At 39.9% G+C, this 25,952-nt stretch overlaps 1 protein-coding gene across 12 annotated transcripts; it reads right to left on the bottom strand.

Annotated features, from left to right (window-relative positions):
* Positions 1–1,942: 1,942 nt before the first annotated feature.
* On the bottom strand, positions 1,943–25,832 carry dazap1 (DAZ associated protein 1). 12 transcript variants are annotated; one of them, XM_037771153.1, is made up of 14 exons: positions 25,618–25,831; positions 24,424–24,464; positions 21,765–21,931; positions 21,179–21,244; positions 19,954–20,058; positions 19,676–19,724; positions 13,833–13,915; positions 9,801–9,948; positions 9,598–9,630; positions 8,873–9,043; positions 7,402–7,566; positions 4,546–4,638; positions 4,068–4,115; positions 1,943–2,798 (listed from the first exon to the last, which is right to left on the bottom strand). In XM_037771153.1, exons 1-14 carry the CDS (start codon positions 25,647–25,649, stop codon positions 2,626–2,628), a joined length of 1,374 nt encoding a protein of 457 aa, XP_037627081.1. In that variant the 5' UTR covers positions 25,650–25,831; the 3' UTR covers positions 1,943–2,625. The 12 variants fall into 12 exon arrangements, 10 of the variants coding, with proteins under 10 accessions (XP_037627081.1, XP_037627080.1, XP_037627082.1 ...); XM_037771152.1 differs by having other exon boundaries at positions 19,954–20,061; positions 25,618–25,829; XM_037771154.1 differs by having other exon boundaries at positions 8,873–9,022; positions 19,954–20,061; positions 25,618–25,828.
* Positions 25,833–25,952: the final 120 nt, after the last annotated feature.

The following is a 25,952-nucleotide window of genomic DNA, read 5'->3' as shown; positions in this document are numbered from 1 at the left end:
CTAAATGATGTTTCCATTATTGATTAATCTGACTATTATATTTAGTTTAGTTTATGAAATATTTTTAAAAAATTGTGAAAAATTACAGTTTTTGAGGGCCTTTGTCTCGTTTTGTCTGATCACCAGTCAAATTCGTATTTGCATAATAAACAGCTTTAGTTTCTTTTTTTAGTTTACAGCAGAAATAACCCTCATGTTATGCTGTGGAAATATCACATTAATAGAAGAAATTCATAAATATTTGGGCTTTCTTTTAAAGCTCTTAAAGCATCTGAATACAGTTTGTTTAAACTTAATTTAATCTCAGAAAAAGGTACCAATGACTCCTATTTTTGCTTCAAGGATACAACTAAATGATGTTTCCATTATTGATTAATCTGACTATTATATTTAGTTTAGTTTATGAAATATTTTTAAAAAATTGTGAAAAATTAGTTTTTGAGGGCCTTTCTCTCGCTTTGTCTGATCACCAGTCAAATTCGTATTTGCATAATAAACAGCTTTTTTTTTTTGTTTTAGTTTACAGCAGAAATAACCCTCATGCTATGTTGTGGAAATATCACAATAATAGAAGAAATTCAGAAATATTTGGGCTTTCTTTTAAAGCTCTTAAAGCATCTGAATACAGTTTGTTTAAACTTAATTTAATCTCTGAAAAGGACAACTATTTTTTGCTTCAAGGATACAACTAAATGATGTTTTTCATTATTGATTAATCTGACTATTATATTTAGTTTAGTCTATGAAATATTTTAAAATAACAGTTTTTGAGGGCCTTTTCTCTCGCTTTGTCTGATCACCAGTCAAATTCGTATTTGCATAATAAACAGCTTTAGTTTCTTTTTTTAGTTTACAGCAGAAATAACCCTCATGTTATGCTGTGGAAATATCACATTAATAGAAGAAATTCAGAAATATTTGGTCTTTCCTTTAAAACTCTTAAAGCATCTGAATACTGGTGGGATTCAGTTTGTTTAAAGGTCCCATATCGTGCTCATTTTCAGGTTCTTACTTGTATTTTGGGTTTCTACTAGAACATGTTTACATACTTTAATGTTTGATAAAAACCTTTATTTTCCTCATGCTGTCTGCTTGAATATACCTGTATTCACCCTTATCTGAACCGCTCCGTTTTAGTACATTTCAACGGAATTGCAACAGAATTGTGTTGCTAGGCAACAGCTTGGGTCCATGTTTACGTCCTGTCAGCTGATGTCATTCACATCCACTGCAACAGGAAATAAAGTGGGACCCATTTAGAATGTTGAAGTTTAAAACTTTGAAATGGTCTAAATATTGTAGATTTGTGACATCACAAATGCACAGAAATCCTGACGGCTTGTTTCAAAAGCTCAGTTTCTGAATACGGGCTGTGTGTGTTTCTCCGTATTGAGCGTTTTGATGGTTTAACAGTATTTATATAGCACTTAAACCTGCTTTATGATACAAAAGCCATGAAAATGTCACTTTTTACAATACGGGACCTTTAAATTTAATCTTAGACAAGGTACCAATGACTCCTATTTTTGCTTCAAGGATGCAACTAATGATGTTTTCATTATTGATTAATCTGACTAATATTTTCGTTTAGTCTATGAAATATTTTTAAAAGATTGTGAAAAATTTCAGTTTTTGAGGGTCCAATGTGACATTCACAAATATCTCGCTTTGTCTGATCACTAGTCTGAAACTCAAAGATACTTAATTTACAATGATATTAAACAGAGAACAGCAACAAATCTTCACATTGGAGATGCAGGAACCACTGACTATTTTTACTTGAAAACTGACTGAAATGATTAATCCATCATCATGTTGATGAGTTTCCTGTCAAACTACTAATGGATTAATCGAATAATTGTTTCAGCTCTACTTTGCGGTTCTTCCACCGAAATCCCCATACGTCCACGACACCCAAATACAAACATCTGAAACAACACTGTATCCTTAAAACATTTATTTTTGTAATAATTTGTCCTTTTTTTCTTTTTGCGTAAGTGCAAAAAATGCACCCAAAAGAGCCACCTGAGGGAAGTCTACATCTTTAAATAAAAAAACAAGCAAAGTGTACATTTATAGTACAAAATTCTCTTTTTAAAAAATTGCACAGTTTGTGTATAATATATATATTCATAATCTCCATTTTAAACAAACTTTAAAGGCTCAGAAAGTAAACAAAATCCACCAAATGAAAAATAAAAACATTTTTTTTCCCTAGAATTTAAAGCTGAGGAAACTTGAGACCCTGTTTTCATTTGTGTCCACCATAAATATACATATTTATATGCAAGTCTCTTTACATATAGTCTCTGTGCTAGTGTTTTACCAGACAATCAAAATTATTGCAAAGTAGTTTAGTCCTACTATAAAACATGGGGTGGGGGGGTGGGGGATAAAAGCTTCTTTCTGCTGAATGTTCATTAAATTATGCAAAAAAAAAACTGGGTTTTCTTTAGACCCCTTTTTGAATTAACTGGAATTCCTGCTTTCACAAACTGTGTGCATTCAACATTCCCATAGAACAACCCAGAACTCCAGTTTTGCTTTGTAGCGAGAACACACATTTCCCTGACTTCTTTTTTTTGTTTTTGAACTTTACATAGCAGCCCTGCCCAGAGGTGGCGGTCAGCGTCGATACGGGTGGAAGCCCTGTACGTTGTGGTTCTGCCCTCTGCCGAATGCAGTGGCGGCAGACTGGGGGGCGGCGGCGGGCTGTGCTGTCGGGGCCCCGTACGAAGCCGCCGGCTGGCTGGGGTCTGCGAAGCTGTGGCTGAAGGCGGTCAGGTCCTGCCCGTACCCTGAGGAGGAGGAGAGAGAGGAGAGAGCGGGAGGAAGAGAAGAGGATTTAAATGTCAGGGTCACCACACACTGTTTAGGGAAAAACCTTACTCCTTTAAAAGTACTGCTAAGTAAAAAAATATTTTAATGTTAAGGAAAAATCCACCGCGTTATATTTTCACTACACAGCCCAATTGTCATTTTTGGTTAAATATTTTTGACAATTACAATTACTGTAAAACTCTACTGTAGCTGCTGGAAATATTGGTATGTCACACCTAAATGATTATCATCATCATGCAACCTTCTTGTTCTAATTTTACCATTTTGTCCCGGCATCTACTTTATAAAAAGGTCTTTAAAACCCATGATTTTCTTTTTCCTGATAACTGGTAGAATAGATAAGTTTAATAGGCTTTAAATGTCTTGTCAGTTGTTGTTTTTTAAGATAGATAGGGATCTAAAATATGTACTTCTTTTTATTGTTGGTCTATGAAGGTTCCTGATGAACTGTAACACACCAAACGACTTAATGGGCCAAGAAATGAAATGTGCACTTTAAAGGTTTCATGGTGGATTTTTCCTCTAGATTCGAATACTGTATTCCTCCAATGAGCCCTTTGGTGTTGAACATTATTGTGTAACAGTGTTAAAATGTATAGAGACAAAAATGACAATTTCAGGTGAATTTAATAATCACTTAAAGCGGGCTTCATTGAGGAAAACAATCTCTAGATTCTCTTGATGATCAGTGCAACACGCACAATGTTTGTATTCAGACACTGGATGGCACCATCCCCCTGCTAACAGACAAGGGAACCAAAGTGACACCCAGGGAAGGAAACTAATCTGCCTGAAAAAAAAGGCTGGTGCAACCCAAAATTCACCAACCACTGTCCAAGCCAAAGGGACATTAAGGTTGAAAAAAAACATGTAGTTGTTTGCTACCAAATAGCTGGTAGAATAAGAAAACCAGCAGCAGCCAAATCTTTCCAGCGTCGTGCTGGTTATTTTCCTGCCCTGGTAACATCCAGTTTGCACTGATTTTGATATGCCACCAATAAATACTGGAGTGGAGGACGTTATAAATAACTGGAATGGAAAAGACAATAGATAGAAAGACAGAAAGATAGAAAGAAAAAAGGCGGGAAAAGTCAGAAATACAACACTTTTCTTTTGGGGCGTTCAAAGAGCTCCATGAACGGAACAAAAATAAAAAATCTGAAGAACAGGGAGCGGTCCCAACAGGACCGCCCAACAGAAGAATCTGAGAAAAATTGGAAATTTACTGCCATCGTGTCCTTCTTTAAATCTTCTTTCCTTTCTCTTCCCTTTAGCTATAATGTGGAGACAGTACATGGGGAAAAGACAACGGGTGAATGGGCCGCTGATGCATAGAGACAACTGAACCATGAACAAATTTTCTGACAATTAGATCATCCTTTTATAATCTGCAAAGCAATGCGGACAGAGAGACTGGACAAAAGAGGAGGACATGGTTAGTCTTGGTATAATAAAGCTACAGCCGCTGAGGGAGACGACTGCTTAGAGCTCCAAATGCCAAATTTCAATGTTTCAAATCCACTCAGCTTACAGCCAATGGCTGCACTTTACTATACAAGAATATACACAGTAATTTGTATGTACATGCAAAATGTACATGCAAAATAGGAAACACAGAGCAAAAGAAAAGAACCAGGTTGCAGCTCTATAAACACTACAGTAAATGCTACTTTTGTGGTTGGAGAAGACGATGCTGGCACCTACCTGCACTATATCCTCCCTGCTCATCCTGACCATAACTGTGAGAAGGACGCGTTGGTCCGTAGGCAGAGGGGTCCTGAAGGTAGTTACCCAAGCCTATCAGGGAGATGAGGAGACCAGGTTGACTGAACCCCGATACTGCTGGCCGACTACTTTACATAGTTCCCCCCTTACTGAGCTAACAGAGCTGCACATTATTAGACTCATTCACTGCGTCTGCACTATGCTTGGAGAGGCGTCACTGCTCAGCTTCATCTGGAAGTCAAAACAAAATGGAGTGTGAGTGTGGGAGCTATCTGCCAGCAACCCTGACTTTTAAATCATGCCAGCCTGGTCTCATGAAACGTTGTGAAATGTGCATGATATGCTAAGATGCAAGTAACGGGAGAAATATTATGAGAGGGAAGCAACTAGAAAGCAACTACAACACCGGTGGTTGTGCATGTTTTAGTCCATAAAATACGACTTGTGTGTACGTCACATTGCTGCCAAACATATTTCAAAGAATGCCATAAGTTTCTGGATTGATTTCCTATTTTGCAAGCCGCCACTTTACTTTCAGCATACTGTGAACTCAAAAACTTGTCAACTTGAAATTAACTTGATTTATCTTTGTGTCACTTTTCTTCATTGTTTGGTGTCCTCCAGTTGTAAACACCAACCATTTTCAAAACTTTAGGTTACGTGCGTAATCAAAGTAGCACATCATCAAAATGAGTCCTTTGTGGGTCATTCAAGGACATTTCAACATCCAAGTTGCCAATAAGAACTCCATTGGTGAGCTATGCTGCCTGGAAGGTGGGAATGATTAATAATATATTGTTTGCATTAGAAAATGATTGGCATTGAATTAAAGGTGCTAAATGCAAGAATGGGAGCATTCCTATTGCCCATGGCTCTCAACATGGCAACGGCTGAGGCGGCGGCTCGTAGCTAACGGTGCTAACAGCGCTAACAGTAAAAAACAAAGGCAACAGTGCTGACAGAGCTAACGGTGTTAACCTGAGGAGGGAACCGGAGAGTGGGTGCTACGCTTCCGCAAAAACGCTCTTGGTCGGGACAGTGTTATCAGCTGTAACCACTGTATGAGAGCAGTGCAGAGCGGCGGCCGTGAGCTAGCCAATTAGGCACGCTCACATGCATGAACTTTCACTAAAAGGGACGCGCAACCGGCCCGGCTACAAAGCACAAAGATGCTCGGATTACAACACACAGAGTCAAAGTAACTTCATTATCTGCTCAGGTAGACATTACTCCTCTATATCTCTACATAGCTAATAGTTGTTTGCTGCTATATTAATGTTCTGGATATCAAATAGAGAACCTTTAAATGTTAATGAATTAAAACATGCAAAACCACTGGTTTGATCTTTACTCTCACCAAATTATTTTAACTTCCAACTCCACATAAACCAAACTGAACTGAAACCAAACTTGCTTTATGTGTGTAATCTCAACCATTTACTATTCTTACTTAGGTAAATATATCATATCCAGTTCCATTTCACAAAAACGTTGTGAGACTGTGTTGCTACTACCGGCTAAGTGCCTGAACAGGCAGTGCACACTAAATGCAAAAAGCTGGATGGAAGATAAGCACAAGCAGGAAACATTGAACAAGATGGGCACCTGTCACGATGACAGCGATCACGACAGCTTTAAATGTAGATCCAGCAGTGTGAAGCAGCTGGAAGCCAAGTCAGAGGGAAAATACCAGCCGGCCAAAAAAACTGAATTAACATCTGACTCTTATCTGACTGTGTGTTTATGACTGAATGGGTGAATGTTGAATGACGCTTGTTCCTTTTCCATGGATGCTGGTTAGTTTTCACAGTATCGCCGCCTTCATGAGTATAGAGTGTGACACTGGAGAAGCGACCTCTTATTGTTTTAAATCACGGAAATGAAGTCTAGAAGTGGCTTAATAAAAGGTCTTATTTCCAAGTCCCCACACACTCACTGAAATTTGGCCAAGAATTTACAAGCTCAGTAGAGATCCAGGAGGAATAATTATCCTGACTGAACACAGTCCAGCTCAAAGACCACAGAGACACCAACAATAAATATAAACTACAAACACGTTAGTCAAAAATTGACTTGCACAGGACTCTAACTAATATCTGCATGTATCCACAAGGCAGCGGCTCAAAGTTCACATTTCGCAGACAAGCATGCAAAGCTCCGGGGTGATACATTGATGGACATGTTGAACATTTTCGATAGGTAGCTTGACAGGTTGGACATGCCTAAATCTAGAGATAAGGTCTCACAGGCATAATACTGTCATGCTGGTGCTCTTCTACGGCTATCGTGCCAAGACCAGGAAAAGAAGCCAGCAAAGTCATCAACAGGGAGGAAGAGAAGGAAGTGTAGGAGGGAGGTATTAAAGGTAGGAATATTTGAACCAAGTCAAATGTCTGTCGGTCAGGAGAAGGTTGCACTCCCTTGAAAATAAAAATAAAAATGCAAAACAAAAAACATTGCAAGGCAGGATGATCTAATTCAAACCTACCAACCCCTACTAATCTTTTTACCAATCCTCAGCTCAGCTGGAAAACCTTGACAGAAATGACTGCTGAAGACTCCTTGATACGGTGAAACTTCAGCAGCATCTTCACGGCAGAGCCAGAGGGGTTCGTTCATGTATGCAAGAAGCATGTATGCATGTGGAGCAGTTCAAGCTAAATGGTACCAAGAGCAAGCTCCTGCTTGTCTAAGGGTTGTAGATATGCACTTAGATGAGCTGTAGTTGCACCCAGTAAAATATCCAGGGAGATGGGCAGGGCTGAGGGGTGAATAAAAAAATCAAATGGGAGAGAAAAGGGCAGCAAACTGCTTAATGCACAATGCTTTTCTTACCATACTGGCTATAAGGGAAGTCAGGCTGCCCAGTGGGAGCTTTGCTCAAGTCCTGAGTTGGTGTGGTGGCAGGCGCAAAGCCCAGAGGTGCAGTTCCCGGAGTGGTGGGCGGAGGAGGGACCTGTGGAGCAAACTGGTCTGCTTGGGGTGTGCCGAAACTGTAACCTGTTGGAGAGTAATGAGATAATTTCTATGACTATAGGTTTATCACAAATGGTATACTATGTACATGTAAAAAAGCCCCAGTGTTGGTGCCCCTGAATACAACACAGAATCTAGTCTAGTCAATCTAGTTGACCACACCTTATCATCATGCAAAAAACACTACGAGTCGATGTATTAATTGAAGGAGCAGTGTGTAGGGTCTGGTGGCATCTATCGGTGAGGTTGCCGATTTGACCAACTGAAGCCTCTCCCGTGTACCGAGCGTGTAGGAGAGCCGCGGTGGCTGACGTGAAAATGCGAATGGCCCTCTCTAGAGCCATTTGTAGTAAGAGTAGCGTAGGTCATTTGAAGAATAGCAGTGCCAGAGTGTGTGTGTTCGTGGGAAGTGAGTGGTGAAGTGAGCGAACAAATATGCTAGTGGAGCAGAAGACAGTCAGAGTTAGTTTAGCTCTGAGAATATCATGTGAATGTACAGTGGAAGCTGCGGTTTGTGCAGAAATAAGTGCCGCAGCTCCTCAAGACCAACAGAGGTTTCCTGTGTATTGTTTCCCGACAGCTGAGTGGCGTGACGGCGGAGGTTAACTCCGGAGCAAGTAAAGTTACTGACTCCGCTACTGTAGAAACATAGCGGCCGGCTCTGTGAAGAGGACCCACTCCCGATGTAGATATAAACGGCTCATTCTAAGGTAACAAAAACTTCTTGTTTTCAGGTGATTATACACTAAATAAAACATACTTATTAATATCATATTCAATTTCTGCCAATAGATCCCCCTGAGTGTTACACACTGGTCCTTTCATCAATCCACCAAATCTCTTCTCGTTTGTTCATCCAAATGTCTTTTGTAAATATCAAAGATCAAATTGTGACTAACACATTTTTTAACAGATCATTTTGGAGTTCTTTTCCACTGTTTTTTTCTAATATTTTGTCCACAAATTACAATATTAGCTTGGTACATCTGCACACAGGGTTAAATTGGAGGAAGATAATAATCCCCCCACAGGCTTTTTAGCAAGATTTCATGAAACGCACGGTATCTGCAAGTCACACTGACCATCTCTGATAAGGTGGAGGTTCCTCCCTGACCACAGCAACAGCAAAGCTGCCTGGAAAACCTGACATAGATTAAATTCAAAACATTTTACATACCCGTTTTAGAGTTCATGATCTAAATGTAATTTGTCCTTATCTCCACCTAATTCCCAGTGTTACCTTTACATATGCTATATTACCTTTAAGTATTTTGTAGTGATGTTAAAACAACACCAAAGTGTAACGAGTGAGTGTGTCAGTATTACTGACCAAACTGAGGTGCTGTGCTGTAGCCCTGCTGAGGGTAGCCCTGAGGTGCAGCGAAGCTGCCCGCCGGGGTCGTGACCAGGAATGTGCTGAAAGGTGATGGAGGCTGTGTGGGGGTTCCGCGGCTTGCTGTCAACGGAGGTCCATAGCCGCCTGCTCCAACACAGAACAGATCTAGTTTATAGAAATGTTTTTATATAAATATATGTTTTACATATTGGATTAAGTACACAGGCAATAATATGAAAAGAAGAAAGTGCCAGCAACACAGATCAATTTGAATGTGTCTTATTGAAATGCTGAATAACAGACATACAGTTGATAAATAGCTGGTTTAAGAAACTGAATGTGAAGCTGAATGAGTTAGCACAGGGCCGACACTGCAGTGAGCGTTGCAGGTTGACCCGGTGGTGGTGATATGAAACCAAGCCTGACCAATAGCAGAGGGAGGCTGGAATCTATTCAAGGCTGCCATCTGTCTCAAGCAGCACATTATCAGCAGCCTCAGCCATTATGAATCAGTGATAACACGTGCTGTTAACCTTCATCAGCCTATTGGCCACAGAGTGCAGGCCCGTTTCTGTGACACAGGCATTTTAAGATAACACACAAAATCGATCTGCAGTTTGATCAATTCACAGTTATGCAACATACAGAAAAACAACTAACTCTCTAAAATGGATAGAAAAGATATTTTCTGTGTTGTCAAGTGGAGATCAAACACCTACCTATGGGCTGTCCAGTAGTCGACACCCACACTCCTTCAGGAAGAGAGAAAAAAACGTTAGACTGGGGACACTAACGGAAATGTTAAATGTTCACAGAGTCCAATTTAACATTCAACCTGTCAGTGTAACATTTAATGTTATAGCAGCAGGTTCAAGCAGCTACTATTAGGTTTTCCTCTGCTCTTGGACGTGTTCCCACTCACCCTGCGCCCCGTACGGCTGCTGCCAGCCCTGGGCAGGCTGTGCTGTCCAACCATTAGCTGCACTCAAGATGCCCCTGGGCGCCCACTGGCCAGGGCCGAGCTGGCCAGGAGCTTTGCTGTCACGAGGTTCAGCCTTCTTCACTTCCACCTGGACAAAGGACAAGGAGGGCACATTTGGCAACACCAGTATAATGTCTAGTAAGTGCCTCACCTAGACACACCTGTCCTAACACTGATTATTTAATCTCAACATTGGGCCAGTTTGAAATCTTTCACTTTATGTTTATTGGAAAAATGTGGGGCATATATGTTAGTTAATATTACTGTGTAGCCAGGAGAGCTGTGCAGCTATGTGTCTCAGGTAGTAATTATCAAGTGGGAATTTCATAGTGGCCAAAATCATAATGAAAGGAAAGTAAATTCTTTTTTTTTTTAATGCATCATCTCCAGATCTTAGATGTACCTGAGAAACATAGATTTATTTGTTTTCCTCAAATGAATTGCCCTACATATATATATGATAAAGACATCTAATGGAAGGTCATGACTTACCTTTCTCCGGCTAACGCTTATAAAGAATCTCATTTTTATTTTATTTGGAATAAGTTTTAGGGGGGGAAATGGATGTAGAGAGAAATTTGTATCTCAGTTCTAACAGAATACATAAAGGTAAACATGCAGATAGTACAAATAAACAGTCTTTTTCAGTCAATTTAAAATTGAATCTTCATACTGTGTCAAAAGGGAGATTTGTTTTTCCAATTGAGTACAAGTGACTGATACACCTTGACCTCAATATAATGTCAAATTGCTGCTGGAGGACACTGTCTTTATACAACTAAAATCTCAAATGTAAGAATGGTGACCTTAAGTTTCTTTATGATAATAAAAGACACTTATTATTTGGGAATTGCTGACTTACACTGCAAATTCATTAACACTCTGCAAACTGACTTTATAGTAGTAGTTCTCATCCATCGCTGTGATATTTAAAAGTAAATGTATTGCCCCCAAAACAAAAGATGTCCTTCCTGTAACTAGGCAAAGCTACCAGCAGTTAACCAGAGCAAAGAAACAGGCTGAGACTAAGGGGGGGCAACCAGAAATAGACTGAGGGGTTGAGTTATTGGGGTCACCTTGCAGGAGGAAAACGAATCACAAATTCCTCCCCGCTTTAAGGTGTTGCCACCTTCCCCAGCCTCCCCTCTTCCTTCTCTGTCGACCTAATTACATGCACATGTTTCCGGCAGTGGCCTCGCCGCCGCCGGCAGCTACCTGAGCGCTTTCTCCCGTGGGCATCACAGCGACGAGTGATGGATACCACGACTTCTGTACAGTCCCCAACAGCAGAACTGGGATTTGTTCCACAGTTTGATGTGCTCCAATTTCTAATTTTGTAACTCATATCTCCCAACCTCCCTCAAGTCCCAGCGTAAGGTAACGTTAAGTCAAGAACAATGGATTAAGTCGAGCCTTGATTCCTGCTAGAAACCAGGGCAAAGTCAAGGGGGGCGGGTACCACTGGAGAGCATACAGGTCGGACTGAATCATTTACCAAGGAAATGGGAATCAGTTCATCTTTTTAATGGTATAATCAGTGACATTTCAATAAAAATGCCTTGTGTTGCTACTCAATATCACAAATCCAGCTTAAATCCGGTTCAGGAAAGCTTTACATTTCCTTGTCTAAACCAAAACAACCAAAAAAATCCATTGGCACACAAAAAACAAGCGTTCTTTTATAGTTTGTTTAGAACAGGGCTGCTCAAAGTGGGACCTGCCATAAGATTGGATTTGGCCCGCCAGATGTTTCTAGCGATTTTTCTTTTTTAATTAAAACACCCACGGGATTGCCAGTGATCCCGGCCAAGTTAACTGTCTTTGGGAGACTGTAGCAGGCTGTTTTAAAACTATGTGAAGATATTGGTATCATATGAAACTAGAAAACTAGGAATCCATCGGTACCAACCATGTCATACTAATTTGCCGGGAAGAACGCTAAATAACGCTCCAAAGTTAGGCTATAATTTGGCGAGGAAAAACTGGCATGGCCATTTTCACAGGGGTCCCTTGACCTCTGAGCTCAAGATATGTGAATGAAAAAGGGTTCTATGGGTACCCACCCGTCTGCCCTTTACAGACTTGCCCACTTTATGATAATTACAAGCAGTTTGGGGTAAAATAATGGCGTTTTTTGAATGCAATATAAATGTGTTACTTTCGCCTTTTCTAAAAATGGTGTATTTCTGCATACTGGGGTCCCTAAACACTCTTGGAATTGCATAAATTGGGTAACCAATTCCATTTTGCATCAACAGTACAACAGGTGTATGCTTTTGGCCTGTGGCCCACCATTAAGTTCCAGTTTTGGCCCTCCAAGGGAAAAGGTTTGGCCACCCCTGGTTTAGAATAAACAGAGGAGGGGCCTGAGAGCCTGAGAGCCTCAGAGCCGCATTTTATCGCGCTGGACGGGCTCATTTGCATCAGGGACTGTTCCCCGCCTTTTCGTTTTGAAAGAGCAACGGCCAATGAGGAAACTCCAACACTCGGCCGACCAATCGTGCAACTTCATCACTCAGTCAGTCACTCAGTGACAGACTTTTGCGTTTGTAGGACTGGCCCTCTGCGGTCCAGCCAAAAAAGAAAATACCCTGCTCTCACAATTCAGTGCAGAAACGCTGCAATAATTAGCACTTATCAAGAGTGAAAAAATGACGCTGCTTTAACGTTTTCAGAACATACACAAAGGTCTTCTGAGTGTCAAGTATCGCAGGCCGACCTACAAATATTTCACACTTATGCAGCCGTGTAAAGATCAAGGACAGAAACAAGATACATGTGATGATGTGATGTGACTGACTTCACTATGTTTGACTTTGATCATTTTCTTATGCCCACAAATCATTACTGAGGGCAGAAAGGAGACCGTCTCTCTTCTGGTATCTTTGTAGAGTGGTTTAAAAGCTGCTAATTACTAAATGTCTCTATTGGGGAAAAGGGGGACTGTTAATAAACGAGAGCTTTAAAAGTGCCTTTAAAACCCAAGTGTCAGGACCAATCCTAGCCAGATATGTACCCAGTAGTTATTCATTTCAATGGTTTGTTTTTACTCAGCTGAGGTGCCAGGTGGGTGGTGTTTGCCACATGCAATAGGACAACACAAGGCCTGCCAGAAGGTTACGAGGTGTGCTTAAATATAACACCATAATGAATTTATAGTTTTTTCCCGGATGGACAGCTTACCTGACACAATCTGAATTGTCTTTGAGCAGTAAACCCCATCCATCTGGTACACCCACTGAGTTAAAACAAACACCAAGAAGTAACAAGCAAATATTATTGTGCGACTCGTGTCTCATCCTAAGCAGCGTTTCAGAGAGAACTGTCATTTGTTATTTAGAGAACTGAAAGACACAGTATGGAGATTCTTCAACTAAGGTCACTGAGTTGAGCTTTTTCTTTAACTTTTCAAAAAGAAAATAAAAGAAAGAAAAACATGTTGACGTGTAAGTGACCTGCCAACAAAATATCAGAAAACAAAAGAAACAGAACTGATTAGACCAATCCTTTAGGTGATTTATGTTCAGTGAAATTCTGTGAGCTTTGAATTTTCTTTTGCTTTGTCATATTTCAAATATCAAAAACCAGAAAATAATGTAACTTTAACATGCTAAGTACAATCTAATGCACTTAAGACATCCTAAAGGAGTGGTCAGTTTAAACAAAGCCTTAGGCGACTACAGAAACTGTAATATAACAGCATTAGTAAAGGATCATTACTATAACTCAATAAGCAATAAGTGTGAGTGTTTAGAGCAAAGAATATTATTAATAACAATAAGATGAGTAAATCAAATAGTGGCCTGATCATTTTAAGATGTTAACGAGTAACTTTGTGCTATATGATGCTGCAGTCTCTAATGGGAAGCCACTGGAAAATGAACAAATAGAGCAGCATCATAGTGTAATTCTCACTCCGTCGCCCAAGCCTCTGTTTGATCTTAAGGGTAAAATAAAACTACAACTACACACTTTTTTGCCCATGATGTCGTGAAAATGCATGTTGACAGCCTGGTCCACTGATTGTTCGGCCTCGAAAGTAATAAATCCAAAACCTAGCCAACGACCAAGAGTGAATCAAGGTAGCAGGGGGGGTTGTGACAACACAAGATGAAGAACAGTATTGGGCTTCAGCAGAGTGAGGATCCGTCAAGACTGAGCAAGAGGCTCCTGGGGTTCGGATGATGTCGCAGACTCGCAGAACAACACAAATCCAAGACTTAAGCCTGGGGGATTGAAGGAAACTTCTCTTTACTGTGCAGTGAAATATTTTGTGAACAATACAGGACTGCTTAACTGCTAAGCATGAAGAATGACGAGTGCAGCATTTGATTTAATGTGAAACGTGTCACATAGAAAAAGTCAATCTTCCACCCTTTCACATTGATAAATGCCAATTGGACCATTTTGTTACTTCATGCTGTTTCATCCAAACCCCACCTTGATCTGTCCCTTGGTATTTTGCTGTGGAGCACACACTCGCAGCAGCCATTGTTAATGCATCACAAAAATATGGAGAAACACAAACTGTAGAATGCCTAAAGCTTTCTCCAAGCTTTCCCAAATTCAGTATTTTACTTTTGAGTCAGCCAGGATAAGCCTAAAATGGACAATTAAAGTATTGCTCACAACGGTAACACAAAGATATAGGCCACAACTGGTTTCCCAAAGTGACGAGTTGCTGATTTTGATCAAGAGTTTCCATGGGGCATATACAAAGTTCATCAACAAGAGTGAGAACTTTATGGTCCAACATTTCAGCTAAGTAACGGTATCCGACTATTTGAAACAGAACTTTCCAGAGCGTTAGTGGGCCGCGGTGCGCTGCAGTGATCTACTTTCAATTTTATTAACTTTCCGCGATGGCAGAATTGGGTTGTGTGCACGTCTCTACTTGGGGAGCTAACCTGAATCCAATTAAAGGTCCTACGAGACAAACCGAGATTTTAGAGGCCTCTAGTACCATGCCAAGCATTCCCAAGCCTCATGATCTATTGCTATTAATAACATCTGTCAATGACCCGTCCTTAATCTAGATTTAAATCCAAGTTGTCACATTAAAGTGTTTGACATATCCTGGTTACAGCGACATGTCTTAGTTGCACTTAAGTTGAAATTTTAAAGACTTGTTATTCAAATTAGATTTCAACTACTGACGAAACCGATGTGCTCCTAAACAATGTTTGATGACAGGAAAATAAAGCTTGCTGTGGACTGACTATCACTCAAACTACTAGATGTAGAACTGGGACATCATTTTGATTTAGAAGCATTTATAGAGCCGCAACAACTAATTTGATAATCAAATAATCGTTTAAGTGATTTTTTTTTTACAAGAGATGCATTGATACGGACATCAGATATCGGGCCGGGACTGACTCAAATAGCTGGATCGGGTATCTGTGACAATAGGGCAGATCTATTCAATTCAGTGCTATGTTTATATACGATATACATTATATACTGGAATTTTAATTCATGTTTAAGTTTTGATCAATTTGTTGCTGCATTATAAAGGTTTAACCTTGAATAATTACTGTTCATTTTGAAGATTTTTTGCCAAGTTGTTGGTGCTCGATTTATTATTTAAATAATGAATAATTCAGTAAAATCATATCTGTATATTTATTTGTTATATTTTGTTTTAAAAAGTTGAGAAAGCAATGTTTAAATCCAGCCTGATGTTGCCTTACACATAAAATAATGTTCCCAGTCACTTCCACACAGTGAGGCATACAGCTTATTAATTAAACACTGGCATCGGATCGGTACTCGGTATGCTTTTGTGTGATTCTTTGTGGAGAAACTTGGTTTTACAGATCTGTCGATTAAATCAACTAATCAATAAGTCAATAAATGTTAGTTGACAAAGAATTTCTTTGGTCGAGGCCTACAAATAACTGGTAGATGGGCAACCCGATAGCCAAGTGATTGGGGCGCATACCACATGGGTGCAAATGCCCTGAGCAGCGTGTACCCTGTTCAACCGGACCTTTAGCTGCATGTCATTCCCCTACTCTCTACACTATCACTATCAAACAAAGGCATAAAATTACCAAAAATAATCTTTTAAAAAAAGGAAATCATCTGTAGATTAATCAAAATGGTCGTTAGTTGTAGCACTAATCATTTATTTTCTTAACAAATCTGTTATTGCAAAATTATCGGATTAGATATTACTTGTAAGACATTAACCAAACATTTGAGTCAAAGGAATTAGATTTTTTACTTCTCAATTTTTTAGATACTGGTCTGATATTTTACCATGATAATGTTATATCACTCTCCAACTAACCATCTTAAATTTAAGAATTAACAACCATTCAGAGGATGCGAGTCAACATCAGGTGTCTATATTTTAAGAATGAAAACTTAAATTGCTGCTAAACTATCGCTCAAGTCACCTGGAGGTAAATTCTCATCAAACTCTTCCTCTCTATAACAGAGACGAGGTAATCCTTCAGCTAATTTCACAATGTGATGTAACTTTGTACACACCCCATTTTGACCAAGTAAAGAATTTGGGTGCTTCTACATTTGGCCTGTACCTCTGTGCTACCAGTCAATGCACAGTAACCTAAAGGAGAAAAGACAAATCTTAAGAGACACCGTTAATCACATTCAAACCATTCACAAGGAGAAGGGGGACAGAAGAAAGAAAAATAGAAAGGGCTTACTTACAAAAATACTTAACTTTCTACATATGGGAAAACACATACTACGCCATTTAAGATAAGATACATGTATCAGTTATGTCTAAATCAAGGTAAAGAAAACTTATTCCAATGTTGAAAGTCTAATGGTTTTAGTAAAAAGAAACTGTTTATACCATTAAAGATTATGTAATGGTTGTTACTGGTGTAATACATGTTAAATTCCAATGACAAACTATTCTGGGTTTCTCCCAGCAGAGAATGAATGGGGGTTTTGAGGGGAGAGCAGTAATACATGTTGTGGGTCAGTGGCCGCTGCATCATAGCTATGTAGGACAAACACAGATGAAACAGCTGTGACTGGAAGTCAGCGGGCAGGGTCTGACACCAACACTGCCGGTGGCTCAGGGTCTGATTCCCAGTGAGGCCATCCATGCTAAAAGTGTCGGCGCATGTCATAAACTCATGATACACTCATGATTTAATGGACAGACTCTTCTGAGGTTTTAAAGGTCTGTCATTTCTACTGTCAGGAAATAGGTTAGAGACTTTTGAAATAGCAAAGTAAAACCTTTTAAAATGGTTCCATTGTTCTGGTGATAACAATGTAATATTCACCTTCAGCATTTCTCTTTGAAGGACAAGCCCCCCCCTTCTAGATACTCAAACTGTTCTCAATATGCCAGTCGCATGTTGTGATAAAGTACTGGGTTTTTTGGAGCACCTACTTTCCTGCAACCTGCCTTCTCTCCTTCAGTTAGCGATTTCCTTTCCTCACCGTCTATGTATAGTTTATAGTTCAGTTAATTGACCTTTCAGAATTATCACAGGTTCATAAAGACAATTGTCAATTAAAGCACTGAATTATTTACCTGTTACAATATGACATCAATACTAACTAGATCACACAATTTAAAATAGAGCGACTAACTAACTAGACTAACTTCGCTGTGATATTTCATGCTTTTAACATCCTTCTAATTAGAGGAATGAACTTTTTGCATTTAATACGTTTTAGAGGAGATCATTTCTAGTATTTCAGGGGTTGCACTCCTTAAATATGATACATCTTGTAGCTGTATTGTATATTTTATTCAGCTTTATTGAGGCTACTGTGGGCACTAACTGACATCACTAATAGCTTAAAATTTTCTTTTTCTCAAACTTTATTTTAGAGATTGATCAGTTAAGCTGAGTTCACACTACACGACTTTCAAAATGGTCAGATGGCAGTACTGTTCACACTACACCACTTGCTGTCTTGTAATTGGGAGTCTTTGTCTTTAGTCATTGTGCTTTTCACACCACATGACTGACAGGGGGTCACACACTACAAGATCTTTCATTGGGAGGAATCCCCAGAACTCTAAACCACGTTTTGTCACACACGTGAGAAATGTACGGTACATGGCGTGACACCATACGCGAGACACATTGCTGATGTTGTTTTTGGCACATTTGTTTACAACTTAGCCTGTTTCCACACTCTTTTTTACTATTTATTACTCTAGGTGCAACAACAACTTTGCTCCATGTTGCAAATGCAACACATACAGTAAGTCCCCCCCAGGTTTTCCCTCAACCTGTGTCTTGTCATTGTGTGGCCAGAGAGATCACAAACACACACAACATCCAAAATGTTATGTCAAGCACAGATCAGTAAAACTGACAAACAGAGGTCGGTAAAGGACTACAGATAAGTTAATAAAATATAATAATTAGCAATAAATAGATAAAAAGAGAAAACAAATAGATAATAAATAGACATTGTTACATGATTTATCATGTAAGGGAACTGTCATTAAAAATCTCACGTGAAATGACTATCGTCTGAGTTTAATAACCTGATAGCAGAAGGAATAAAAGATTTGGAGCAACGATTGATAGATATCTGGAATGTGTCTGTGAGGCATCGACGAGCGTCTTTGAGCAGCTCGTGACACTCGAGCGCTGACGCCAATTTGCTTCTAATCTGGGGCTTTTGTCGGGGAGCTCCAAAAACCCTCGGGGAGCGGAAAATCCAAGCTAAAGTCGTGTAGTGTGAACTAGCTATTAGTCAATCGAATTTTGCTAATCGATTAATTGTTTAAGTTATTTCTTTAAGCAAACAAGGAATTTAATGCTTTGTGGAAATTGTGACACGTTTCTTTTTTTTAAGCATTTTGAAGGTCAAACAGTTAAATCGATAAAAAAAAAAAATAACTGTCAGATTAATCAATTTTGAAATAAAAATAACTGTTAGTAGCCCTCCTTCATTTATTTGGGGCACCTGAACCTATCCTTTAATACATCAGATGCTGGTGGATTTAAACCTAGAAATTCTTCATACATCTTCAGACAAATCTCAATGTACCACTGAGCGGTTTGAATCAGACAAATCTTCCTCTGAGGTTTCAAAACCTCTGTGCACAAATAGCTGGTCTCATGAATTTTGAAGTAGTAATCATAATCAGCCCAACAAGAATACTCAGCTTCACAAGTCCAGGGAACCTTACGGTGCTCATGAAGACAACCATTTTTACTATTACTATTATTATTTACGCCCCGATGAAGAGCCTGTGAGGTTGAAACCGGTTTGTTTATTTAACCAATATTCTTGACTAAAGGTTATTAATGTGACTTCTCTCCTTGCTTTGCCTATTTAACAGAGTAGAAATGTGTCCATGGAACAGACTCATGTTGTCACACAAGGTCATGAAGGACACTGCATCAGTCCAAATCAGAGCCTGCCATTTCTGAAACAATTTGAGCATGTGACAAAGGCTGAGACTGAGTTATAAAGGTGCCATCTACTATTGTGTTATGTGGACAGGTTACACGTAACATTGCACAAATATATACCCATCACATTAAAACTGAAGGTAAGCAGTGTATTTCGCATTACACTAAGCTTTTCATTCCACCTCTAGAAATGTCAAGTCAGATTTTCCATTTGATTGTGCCCTGTGGTGACTTTGTACAAGGTTTTTATCCAACATGCTTTTGTGTTTAATTATGCGTCTTCACCATACATAAAATTCATGTTGTGGCTTACAGCGTTTAAATTGAATTGAATATCTTGGGTTGAATGGGCTTTTTTCTCTTTGGGCCAGAATAGTTTGTCATGAGATTTAAGATGGTTAGGTATGGAGAGGGGAGAGAAAAAACGGGATCAGCTTTTACCTCGGGGCCTCTGCTTCTCCGCATCATAGATCATTACCACCTCTGTGACCTTGAATGGGACAAAAGGGAAACAGTGGCTCCATTTAGAAAACCAGGCAGGGTCCACTCTTACTCCAATTAAATATTCTGTCTCAATTTGAACCAATAATTAATTGTCCTAACCCATCCCACTAAATTTTAATTTCTTTATACTGTAGTATTGACCCTGTTCAATGTCACATCCATTCAAGCAGTCTTAATGACGATATGAACTGCATCATGCACTTGGCAATACTCACCACTCCGAATCTATTGAAATAGTCCCTGAGTTCAGGCTCGCCGCAGTTATGGGGGATTCCACCTACAAATATCTTCTTTGATTTATTGCTATCGGCTTTGCTGCCCTTCTGAAAGAAAATTTCAATGTCTGTTAAAGGATCACTCTGGAAAGGAGCCAGTTAGCCATCATCTATTCAAACAGTGCAGAAGAAATTAGGTTCTCCTCTTGCCCTGGGGTATAATTCTTAACATGTCATGTCAATGCAAACACTAGTCTCCACAGACCAGAGAGCACGGCTCCCCCCACTTACTCTCAACCACTAAGCATTTCACCATTGCTGTGCACTGCACTCATGCTGCAAAGGCTAGAGGCTGCTTACAACAACGGTTTTTAACAATTACATCTTCTGCTTTGTTAGTAAAACATTCAGAAGCAGCTACTTAAAATCAGTGAAAGGAATTCCAGCAAAGAGCCTCATTTATAAAAGCTTCTGACTTACAATTTATGCTTACAGCCAAATATGTGACATATGAAAGTGGTTTATTTACGGCAAAGATACAATAACTAAAACCATCGCTGCCCAAAGGGACAATATGACGATAATAGATCTGCAGTGGCTTGTTGATCGACCCACAAATTACCCAAGTTGCTGCAGAGATTTCTGCCTTTCAAAAAATTCACTGCTGAAAGCAATTTTCTGTATCACACAATCCCACTCTTCCCTAGTTCTACTGGTGTTTTATCAGTTTTATTCAACGAGAGATAAGAACAACATATTTCAGCCAAGAAAACTCCTCTCATTTGTCAAAATAAAGAAAACAAAAAAGGTAATGCAAAAGTGTTGTAATTCCAACATTTAGCACGGTGATGCAGGCCTATGACCTCTTCATGAAAATGTGACCTTATCATGTGTCAATCCCAGGCCAACGTAAGCTGTACCTAATAACTGCTGATATTGTTGCAGTCCCCTGATCACAAATAGAGGTCGATGCAAGTCAGATTCTTTAATGCTTCTGTGATTTATCAAAACCCCAGACTAATTTCTAGCATTCTCAAAGGTATTTTTATTGCAATCTTTGAAGAAACAAAATGTAGGTCAAAGTCAGACTGTTTTTATAAATGAGGCTCAAGGTCTCCTTGAAAAGAGTCCAACCTCAGGAGGAGGGGACGGAGAGACTGACGGCCTGAGTCTTATTCCAGCAGAAACACACTAGCCTTCCCAGTAGAAATCAGATTGCTCTTACCCAGCCCTCCTTGGTTCGAGATTTTTCAGGTTGCATTCCTCTGGGAGTGCATGGCTTCGGGTCAATCTGACAGCAGAGAGAGAGAAAACGTTTGACATTAGCACCAAATGAAGGCACCTTCAACTGTTCTTCTTCACTGAATCCATTACAGGATATTGACTAGCCTCACGCAACGGTGAAACACATGCACTGACATTAATGTGAATATGTGGCCAATAAAATGTTATGCCCTTCTCCGCCTCCTTCAACAGAACAAAGGTGGTAATATGTCCTTCATGGTGAGCTGACTGTATGGAAGCATTAATGCAGAAGGGAATATGATTAACAACTGCTTCAACTGACATTTTATCTAATTTGACTTTAAACAGGTAAGTCTTGTTGGGCAAACAAATGACAAAAATTGTGCAAAGTGCATCGTCGTTACTGATGTCTGCAGGCAAGTACAACTGTGCTTCTCCTTGAATAACTTCTAACTACTCTGAATGGTGAAATACAGTACGAGGTTTTTTCCACATTGCTCACACAAAGCGCAGGCAGATTACTCGGGTTGATTTGACTATCTGCTCCTTTGATTTAAAATACTCACATTTCTTCCATCAAGATTATGCGGCTTTGTCTCCAGCACTGTCCGTACACAATTGGGGTCTTTGAATTTGACAAAGCCGAAGCCTCGCGACTGATTTGTAGTTTTGTCCTTCATGATGACACAATCTACTACTTCCCCATATTGTGAGAAGTAGTTTCTAAGTGTCTCTGGGAAGAGAAAGGAAGAAATTACATAATAGTGGTGCTTCATAAAAATAAGCACAGAAACATACAACAATACTGCAAATGTGGAATTATAATTGGAGATATAACTCAGCCCAGTTTGCCTCCTGAACACAAAGAAGTGTAGTCATGATTTATAGAACTCATGCTTTCATTATGATAAATGAGGTTAAAAAATATCTTGAAAACCTGCACTGAAACAGGTGTGGGAAAAAAAAAAACACAAGCACCACTTCATGGAAATACACTACAAGTCATCCAATGATCTAGTTTTTGTCTTATGGCAGAATATTAGGAATTCTACCTTTGTTTTTAATGTAAAAACATTAAAACAAACCACAGTCATATTCACATCATGTTGACATTCCTAAAGAGCAAACAAAGCACTGACGCACCGTCAAGTTCAATGGCACCAAATATACACCCTACTACTGTAACGCCCGCACAAGCCCACAGCAGCAAGGCGTGCAAGTTTGAACAAATGAGGAGACACTTTGGAGAGAGTTATCGTAATTGCTTTTCTCATTGCTGGGAAGCCCTGGGGCATCGCTGGGGAAACAAGCTCAGAGTTACGCAGCAGCGCTGTGGTTCAGACCTTAATGTTAACAGGGCTGTTAACACAGGCAAGCCCGTGTTCAAAGTTACACAATGGCCAACCGAGCATGAGCCAGTAAAGGGCTTTAGACAAACTAGACCCGCTCTGGGCAAGTCTGGGGAGGGGAATGTATACACCCCCCCAATGATCTGATAAATGTAGACTCCACTACCAGTGTTTGCAACTGATCCTCAGTAATTATGCAATGTGAAAAGGGATAAAATATCCAAAATCCCAATGACATACAGTATTCCAAACACAGGAAATCTGTATTAATAAAGAGGAACAGTGGCTACAAGTAGACTCTAAAACACTCTGCAGAAGACACTTCTTGGAATAATTGCATGAATACACTGGAAAAAAATAAACTGTACAGCTGCACCAATGTGGTATTTTCTGCAGGGCTGCAGTATTGCAATGTAAAACGTTCCAACTAACTATCATATATATCAATACCATTAGAGTTGTTACGATACCGATACCAGTATCGGAAATGAGTCTGATACTGCCCAAAATTCGGTATCTGCAAGTACGCCAGTCTATGCACCGATCCGATATCATCATTTATTAACCCAGAAAAAAATTTAATTGTTTAACCTGAAATCAATTCTTCTTCGCTGCTCTAAAACAGTAGCCTTCACTGTGCTGTCGCCCTGGATGTACCATGGCTGCCACTGGCAACTACTGTTTTAGAGCAGCGAGGAAGAACTGATTGCAGGTAATTTGTCACGTGACGATAGCAAAGAACAAAAATGCGGTGCTAGTGGAGAGTGTCACGGTAACGGTAGTCAGAGCGAGGAAAATGTCAGCCATTTGGCGATATGTCACAGTGGAAAATACAATCAGAATCAGAATTGTGTTACAACAAAGTAAAATGGCAATATGTACAGTATGTAAGGCTTCTGTTTCGAGGGGTGGCACTAGTGTTGCCAATTTCAACATCAGTGATCTTATAAAATATTTGAAGAGGCATCATATGAAAGAGCATGACGACTTCACCAAGGCAAAGGAGGGGAAAGAAGGACAATCACAGCAGCAAACGTTGGAAACCGCATTCCAACGACGGGATAAATTCCACAAAGACCAAAACCAGATAGACCAAAAGCAACGAAGATAACCAACAAAATTGTAGAATTCATTGTTCTTGACAACCAACCCGTCGGTGGTCAAAAACAATTGGATTTTGCCGCTTAATGGAGCATTTGGAGCCAAGTGACAGTTTGCCAGGTCAAAAAATACATCTCTGAAACGGTCGTCCCCAAACTATACGAGACAATGAGGGAACACATTTCATGTACTTGTTTACAAGTTATATTTTTTATCACTCTGGTATCAGATCGGTACTCGGTATAGGCTGATACCGCAAGTTCAGGTATCGGAATCGGTATCAGGAAGGAAAAAAATGGTATTAGAAAATCTATAAATACTGTGACTTGATATTTCATAAATATGAAATATGTATCAGTGGTGTTAAATTATCCAATCGATGTCATACAGCACATCAATATCATCATACAACACTTGTTATTATCTGGAATAATAGTTACTGTCACACAGTCACACACACCCTTTTTTTATTTATTGTATGAAAGCTCCAAAATATCATATATTGACATCAAGGCAGGAGTAAAAATACTAACATTTGTATTTTATTAATATTGCCCAGCTCTACTCTGTATTTCTTAGCTAAATATGACCTGATAATCTATATATTTTTTCAAATTTGATTCAAACTGAAAGCAAGAATCCCAACAAGCTCCCAACCAGATCCTCCAGTCTGACAACTAATCCATGCAGCTACCTCATTAGTGTGTTCAACATAAATGACTTGTTAATTAACAACACTGACTGAGCCTTCACGGGTTAAAACAGCACAACTCACCTTGTGTGGTGCTCCAGTCCAATCCACCCACAAAAAGTTTCCTGGAGAGAGTAAATAAGATGACCTTAAAAGTCAGTCATTGATCATTACCTTTGAGTCAGAGTAAAGGATAATAAACTGTTATACAAAATGCATGATAACAAGAATGCAGACATTTTGCATATCCAAAAAGACTGAAAACACAGGCAGAAAAGAAGATTGACAGCACTGTTTTCAGAGCCATAACAACGACTACAGCTGACTGAACAGCTAAGTACACAGATATTACACAACATGAGGTAATGCTGCCACCAAAAGCTGCTGCTGCTGCTGCAGCGTGGGGAGATATCTACACACACACACACAGCTCCAGTGTAAATGTGACTCATGTTGAGGTCCTGTCCTGGTCCTGGATGTCTCTTTAGTCTTCTAACACTGTCTGCAATGCCCTGTCTTTTTTATGAACCCTCCTGCCACGTAAGTTACCATAGCCATAGCAGTTTAGCAAGCTAACCAGAGCACTCAGCTGGACAAACTGAGTCCAGGAGCTGCAGCAGAGAAGCTGTCTACCACCAGCTCCAGCCTCCACCACCACCACCACCAGAGACCTCCAGGAGGAGCGGAGAGGAGAGACAAGAGAGCCGCTGCTCGGCTACCTGCAGGCGGACCCGGTGAACTCAGATGCTGCCTGCACAACTGGAAGTTTAACCACACTTTAAAGCACCAATATATCAAACTAAAGCTAGTGAGTTCACTAATGCAGAAAGACATCAGATGCATGTAGCAGGTTGTGCTAAAAAGCTGGATGGTTTGGTGCAGAAGAGGATGCTCCTCCATCCTCCAGCAGCAGTGCCCGCTAAACGTCCTCACAGAGCGGACTGGAGAAGAGGAGACGGTCGCTCTGCTGGCACACCACTAGCTACAGCTTAGCTCAGGATGCTAACTGAGAAACAACACTGAGATAAGTAACTACTCTTTCACATATCCTCCTGACAAGCCGCGTGGCAGTACTCCAAACAGACACGGTGTGTTCCCCGTCAGCAGGAACAGATATAACTGAGATACTTTGATGACAACTTTCACTTTTATGTGGTCGTCTTGACTACAGCTAGCTTAGCTTAGCATGCTAGCCGTTAGCTGTCAGATGAGAGCTAGTTATAAGTTACTAAGCAGGCTACAGTGTCGCGTGTTTGTCTTTGGTTAAATGGATCTTACCCGACTTCATCTCCGACTAAGTTGTTGTTCATTTTGTGGTGGTATATTGTGGTGAGTTGTGGAGCTGTGACCGGCTTCTCTCTTCAGTGCTGCCCCTCTCTGTGTCTCTGTCTCTCTCTGTGTCTCTGTCTCTCTGTCAGACTGAGAGCAGGAGGAAGGTCACTCCGCTCTCTGGTTCAAACTCTTCTGCGCAATGACGACGCTGCAGGGGGCATTAAAGGGACATTACACCTAAGAACACTATTAATAACTACACACACACACAGGGGTATCTAAAGGCTTTACACCCAGAGGGGTCTTAAAGTATTCCTATCAGGAAAAATAGTTTTTACAAG

This window comes from Sebastes umbrosus, chromosome 5 (genome assembly GCF_015220745.1).
Source record: "Sebastes umbrosus isolate fSebUmb1 chromosome 5, fSebUmb1.pri, whole genome shotgun sequence".
NCBI lineage: Eukaryota > Metazoa > Chordata > Actinopteri > Perciformes > Sebastidae > Sebastes > Sebastes umbrosus.
Note: the sequence above shows the minus strand (reverse complement) of the source record. Positions and strands in the feature narration are given on the sequence as shown.